The sequence below is a fragment of the Choristoneura fumiferana genome, chromosome 14, assembly GCF_025370935.1.
Source record: "Choristoneura fumiferana chromosome 14, NRCan_CFum_1, whole genome shotgun sequence".
Classification (NCBI taxonomy): Eukaryota; Metazoa; Arthropoda; class Insecta; order Lepidoptera; family Tortricidae; genus Choristoneura; species Choristoneura fumiferana.
The window spans coordinates 16,268,852-16,275,473 of NC_133485.1; the positions used below are offsets into that span (position 1 = coordinate 16,268,852).

Consider the following 6,622-nt stretch of genomic DNA (forward strand, 5'->3'; position numbering starts at 1 on the left):
ACTCTATAATACAATACAATAAAATGCAAATATTCTTTGTTGCACAAATCAGTACAAAATTTTCACGTGGACACAAAATGCAGGGTAGACAATAGGCGGTCTTGTCTTAAGCGTAAAAAAGTAGCATAAACGACACACATTTACAAAATAACACACATTAGCATTAACACGTTATTGTGCTTACTAAAAAAAACAGCAAATAATTGCGTCATGCTTATCAGCCCTCCAAATCCAGCACAAAATGGACGTAAACCCAAAACACATTAATTAATTAGATTAGAGCACTTATAAGCCTAGCATTGACAAACACCCCGTTAAAAGCAATTACTTAACACCCCGCAGCTATTACAGTCTTGTTTTGACATTGGCCGTGAAAACATGGACGCTTACGACACCCTCGCACAACTAAATTCTATCCTCACAATATTCACGCTTCACAACATCTCCCGCAAAATCGTATTAGGCACAACGAAATGGCCTTACTTAAAGATGACTTTCATACTCCTATGCTTCGGTCTTATGTATGTCTACAACATGTACTATCACTTTTTTATCGAAGAATTATCGGAGGTGAATTTATCCGTGAAAATTACGGAGACGTTGAGCAGTGTATTCGGTTATTTGCAATATGTAATCGACTTGTATTTCGTTTACAAATACGGGGGACAGCCTTGCGTCGCGTATTACGAAACCTATGACGATATAGACAAGTATTTTGAGATGAAATACCACCGGGAGATTTGGAGGAACGTGTTGGCCTCTATTGTGATGTTTGTGACCCTATGGTTGATAGCTTCCGTGAGCGATTACACTGCTTGGTTCCTCAGTTTTGGATGGGAAAGCCCGACTACATACATCGTCGCTTATTTTACATTTCTTATTCGTATGTTGACGATTTTGGAGTTGAACTCCCATTCTATGCACATTGGTTATAGGTTGAAGACTATAGCTGATGTTTTGAGGGATCATTTTTCGCTGGCCGAGGACTTGCCCTCTTGTGTAAAGGTGGCTAAGGTAGTTGAAGTTAAAAGTGTAAGAAGGATTATGCCCCTGAAGATGAGGGATGATAATGAAATAAACAGGCTGGGAAGTTATTACTTACTGTTGAGTAAGCAGGCTACGTTCTTGAATAACTTCTTTGGTGTTCGGGTAAGTGCCTAGTTTTCTGCAGATACTTTGATTTATGGTCACTTTTTAAATTAATCAACTAAATTTGAAAAGTTGAATATTAATATTGTAATTTCAAAATTGTACGAGTATATTTCAAAAAAAGGTTAAACTGGTTTTCGAGCTAAGAAACACCGCAAGACATCTCGGTTTTACCTAAAAAAACCGAATCGAAATCAGTACATCGGTTTGGGAGCTACAATGCCACAGACAGACGGATATTAGCGTCAAAACTTTTAACACCCCACTTCTTGGGTTGGGGGTTCAAAATGAGATTATTTTTCCAAAAGTGACCATTAACGTAAGTTAATGTTAGGCTCAGTTTAGTAGTGTTGAGCCCCTTACACCCATAAACCGTTAATAAATAAATAATGTAGTAACCGATTTTTGGTCTTATAGGACATTTTATATTTTATTTGCTACATATTTGGACGTAAGTTCCTGTAGAAAAATTAAAAAAAATAGTGAATTAACTCAAAGAACCACTTTAATTATTTAAAATAACGCGTAAAAGCCATAATTTTGCACGTCCCTTAAAAAATATGTAATTTGTAACATTTTCTTTAAATGGACATTATAAGTTAAAAGTTAAATAAAACTCAAATAAATTTTATAACGTTTTAAACTTTCGTGATTCTCACTCATAGTCAAAATACCACCTACGGACTTATCACGCTAACACACACGAGTAATATTTACCTCGACGTTTCGGCAACATTGCAGTGGCTGTGGTCAAGAGTGGACTGAAGTGTGGGGTGTCAAGTCTGCCTAGCAGCGCGAGTCCTTCGAACTACCCGCACTTGATCACTAATAGTACCAGCACTCGTATCATGAACTACCCGCACTTGGTGATTTTTATTTGTCACCCCATCACACCGACTCACAACACTCATCCCGACGTCGACACTTATTAATAACAGGATTCCACGAAGATGAAAGCTTATATCCATCGTCCCGGTTGACATTTTATGCTTTTTTATTTCAACTGCTTCACGTACCATTCTTGAGTAGAAATGACGTTCCGTGGACAGAATTTTCGGATTGTAAAGCTCAATCCAGTGGTTTGGTCCTGACTCCAACAAATACTCGGCTATGGCTGACTTGTTTGTTTATAGCTGAGAGGGTCAAGGAAGATATTGCAGCTGTTAAAAATCGCCAAGTAAATAAGTTTTTATCCCGGAAAATAGCATAGTTCCGGGGGTAGCGATAAACGAACTTATGATGTTGTTGATGACGATGATGATGAAATGATTTTCATTACCACCACTGGCGTACTAATTCTGCTTGCTTGCATTATTGCTTACATGCTTGCTTGCTTGCTTGCATGCTTGCTTGCACTATTTCTTGCACATTTGGGAGTATTCTTGCTTGATTTGTTGTTTGCATGCATGCTTGCCTTCTGGCTTCACGCTTGCTTGCATGCATGCTTGCACTATTTATGCTTCCTCTAACACACTGATTGCAGCTGTGAGGGAGTGGGACGCCAGCCCGCTTCATGAGCGCTGGAGGAGATACCATAGACCGGCCATCGCGGGATCGGGGTAACCGCGATGTTCATCTAACCCAGGCCAATAAAATTGCATGTTTGTTGATTTGATTGACAAAATTACATGCTCACTTGCAAGCTTGCTTAGGTGGTTGCTTACATGCTTGCTTGCTTGCTTGCTTGCATGCTTGCTTGCATGCTTTCTTGCACGCTTGCTTGCACTATTTCTTGCACATTTGGGAGTATGCTTGCTTGAGTTGTTGTTTCAATCACTACAAGTTCTAAAATCATCTATTTTGATGCCTCCTACGACCTAACATAAACAAGGTATTTTAATGAACTAAAAGAAGCAAGCAAGGTATTTTTACTTTAAGTGCCCCTTACACCCATAAAGTAACCTCAATTTTTTAAAATGTCTGTTTGTTACTGTCCCTTACGACTAACAATTTACTCTAGTTTAGCTTTTGATGTCCCTTACGCCCATAAGAGTATTCCTTATTTTTTATAAGTTGCTGTTGTTTAATGCCCCTTACGACGTACCAATTACACCTTTTTTAAAATGTCTGTTTGCTACTGCCCCTTACGACCGACAACTTACTCTAGCTCTTGCTTTTTATACCCCTTACGCCCATAAAAGTATTTCTTATTTTATAAATTGCTGTTTTTAAATGTCCCTTACGACGTTCCGATTATACCATTTTTAACCCTCAACATACATAATTAATTATACAGGCCTATTATGTATGCATCATCATCTCGGCCTATATACGTCCCACTGCTGGGCACAGGCTTCCTTTATTAGGATCTGTCAGGACAGCTTAAAAAAAACAAAGTAGCTAAGATAAATTTACCTCAACATCCTTGACTGAAATTCCATTACGGAAATGTTAGCTCGACGTCAAGCCATTAGGGACCCCTCAACTTAATCTTCTTTTTTTGTTTTGCTTTTGGCATCTTATAAAAAATACGCGCGTTGACAAGAACAAACGTAGGCAATCAAATACGATCTCCGTGTTTGACGTGTCTGGCACGACTGACTGAATGTGCAATGCGCAAATGCTCGGCGCGTGGAAGGTAGGTAGACGCGTTAGTATTTTGATGTTAGGTACAAGAAATAGGTACAGGCGGTAAGGTTACGCCCAACAACTTCTTGCTTTTTTATCTTATCCGTTATAAAATGTTGGGTGTAAAGGGCAATGAAACAATAATTGACCCATACGCCCTTTTATTACATTTGTTGGTTTTTTTTTTAACGACATGAGCCGAGTCGTAAAGGACATATGAGACTGCCACAGCCCCTTACGACCCAAATATTAAAAAATAATACACTTACGCCATTTTTCAGCTCAAATATTTTATATCATGTCCCTTAAGCTATTTTATTTTAAAATAATAAATGTTGATAACAGCAAAAGTAAGGGGCGTATGGTATCTTGAATACTACCAATCGACAGAGAAAAAAAAACTCTAATTTTCTATGTTTAAAAGTGATTTTCGGTATTTTGTCCCTTACGCCAATTGAGACTTCCACCATCGATAATATTTCTTAATTATTTAAGCTACCATTTTTATAACAACATCAAAAAAGATGTAAAATAAAAAAAACTCGACTGCCTTAAAAAAACATCATAATAGAAACTAAAAAAAACTAGTAGGTACTTTAGAATTTTCTCAACAGCCTAAGCCAGAACTTTCTATTTTTTTTATTATATCCTGTTCTATGAGTGCGATATATTTTTTCAGGTTTGGAAGTGTACTCCTCGCTGCAGCAGCTCCGCGCGCTGGTGACCACCAGACCTATCCGATTCCACGCAGCCAACTTCTTCAACCTGGACTCCACTCTCCTGCTCTCTACAGCTTCTGTGGTTGCCACTTACGCAGTCATATTACTGCAGACTACTTCATAAATAACAGATAAATTAGTATGCTATTTCTACTTAAGCTTCACCACCTACATTTACAAAACATCCAAAGCTGCACTGAGGATGAACTCTGGTTTAGTTTGAAACCGGTGGTGGTGATAGTTGGATTTCTTATATATTCTTATTTATTAAAAATTATCCTGTTTAAATTTAGTTTGTGTGATTTGTATGTGCTCTTACAGTGTGAAGGTGGAGGTTAATGAAATCACACTCGTTACATAATACGTAGCTATCGTGAGGTTGTGGGTGAGCAAAGTAATTGCTTACAGTTCATATACCTTATTGTCAAAAATTAAAATTGCGTATCACAGGTGGTGAAGCAGGATGGAATTAGTACATTATGTCTTAAGGGCGGTAAATAAGGAATTACGAACGAGAGCCTATTAGAAACCCGAAGTCGAAGACTGAGGGCTTTAATGAGTCGATGTTCGTTATTCTAGTACCGCCCTTGCGACATACAATGTTTTTCATCACATTTGCGAGTAAAATTGTATATTTGTAAAAGAAAAACTAATATTTTTTCATAAATTGCCGATACTACTGACTACGCTCTCGGCAGCGCCAGCTCCCTGTCGCGTGCTCCTGAGAAGAAGGGCTACGAAATAGCCCGAAACATGTCGAGCTAAACTCGGTTTAAGACGTGAGTTATCCGTTACAATATCATTTAATATTAGTGAGTCTCACGGTAGTTTCACGTTCAAAATCACTTCATTATTAATGATGAAGATGTTAATAAGCTAAAAAGTTCATTGACACCTGTCAGCGTCTGACTTATCAGATCATTTTCAAATTGAAAAAGCCTCGCGAGAACAGCTTGGGATGATTGATCGACGTTCTAGAATTTCATTTTCTGGATTCGAAAATTGAATCACTTGGATGGGAATATTAACGGCTGTTTGTCAATTGTTTAAAATTAAAAAGTAGTTAGGTGTAATTGGTGGCCAGTACTTTACAGATGAAATTATCTACGAAAAAAGCTTTATTTATCTATTATCTTTTACAATTTTTTTATCAACCTTACACGTAATGTTAAGCTGGCTAATTTGGTTGCAATGCCCTAAATAAAACCTGCGGTATTTTTCTTTGGGTAATTTGGCGTTTCGAACTCGATCAGAGCTCATCTTCAGAGCAACACAAATTCACCATGCTAACTGACTTCGTAAAGTAACACCTGATTCAATAAGAACTTATCTAACAGTCATTATTTATATCATTTGCCTACTGCGAAATAATTCATAATGTCGTCACACCAAATTGCTCCATAATTACCCCCCACAAGACAACAGTACATTACTCTATCAATAGCAACAGTGTATTCGCAGCATCACCCTCTTAATTACGCGATAGTATCGCACTAATGCAGTTTTAATGACCTATCCGGGAAAACAACTTTGTTAAAGTTTCGATACGGGAAAAATATTTAAGCGTTTTTTTATGTTAGCATTTTAATGGGTTGGTTGGTGGGTGATATGCGTGAAAAAAATTGGGTAGTTTCTCGTGTAAAATAGTAGATTGTACAATGAGAGCATAAAACGAGCCATTTTACCCGAGGCGTTCATATAGCCACCCGAGTCGGTACAGCGAGGGTGGATGGATAGACACGTCGAGGGGAAAATGGGTTCAATGCTAAAGTTTTACAGTCTGCTTTTCACTTCGATTGAGAGGAAATTAAATAGCAACAGTGTTAATTATTTACTTTCTATGTAGGTTTTTTTCATGCATTATTATTTAATTATATATTTTTTTACTCTTATTGATTTATTATGATTGCTTTGATGTTTTTTTAGTTTTATATAAATTAAAAAATATTAAAAAAATATATGAACATCTCGGGTAAAATGGCTCGTTTTATGCTCTTGTTGTACAATCTACTATTGTTTAACTGTCAAAGAAAATATACGCGTCCAATATTTTCTGAGGTACTTTTTTAATCTTATATTTTAACGAGCCTTTAGTACACCAAATGTGACTATATCAGCCTAATAAGGTACCTTTATTTGCAAATAAAGATACTGCGCTGATTTGAACGCTGTTTTATTTAATGAAA

General features: G+C 37.1%; 1 protein-coding gene across 1 annotated transcript; it reads left to right on the plus strand.

Moving 5' to 3' along the window:
- The first annotated feature begins 378 nt into the window (after window positions 1–378).
- On the plus strand, window positions 379–4,689 carry LOC141435046 (uncharacterized). The gene is made up of 2 exons (XM_074097565.1): window positions 379–1,153; window positions 4,397–4,689. Exons 1-2 carry the CDS (start codon window positions 379–381, stop codon window positions 4,558–4,560), a joined length of 939 nt encoding a protein of 312 aa, XP_073953666.1. The 3' UTR covers window positions 4,561–4,689.
- Window positions 4,690–6,622: the final 1,933 nt, after the last annotated feature.

Coding starts and splice junctions, on each gene's coding strand:
- LOC141435046 (XM_074097565.1), top strand. CDS start 379: ATGGACGCTTACGACACCCTCGCACAACTAAATTCTATCCTCACAATA. Junction 1,154..4,396: donor CTTCTTTGGTGTTCGGGTAA/GTGCCTAGTTTT, acceptor ATATTTTTTCAG/GTTTGGAAGTGTACTCCTCG.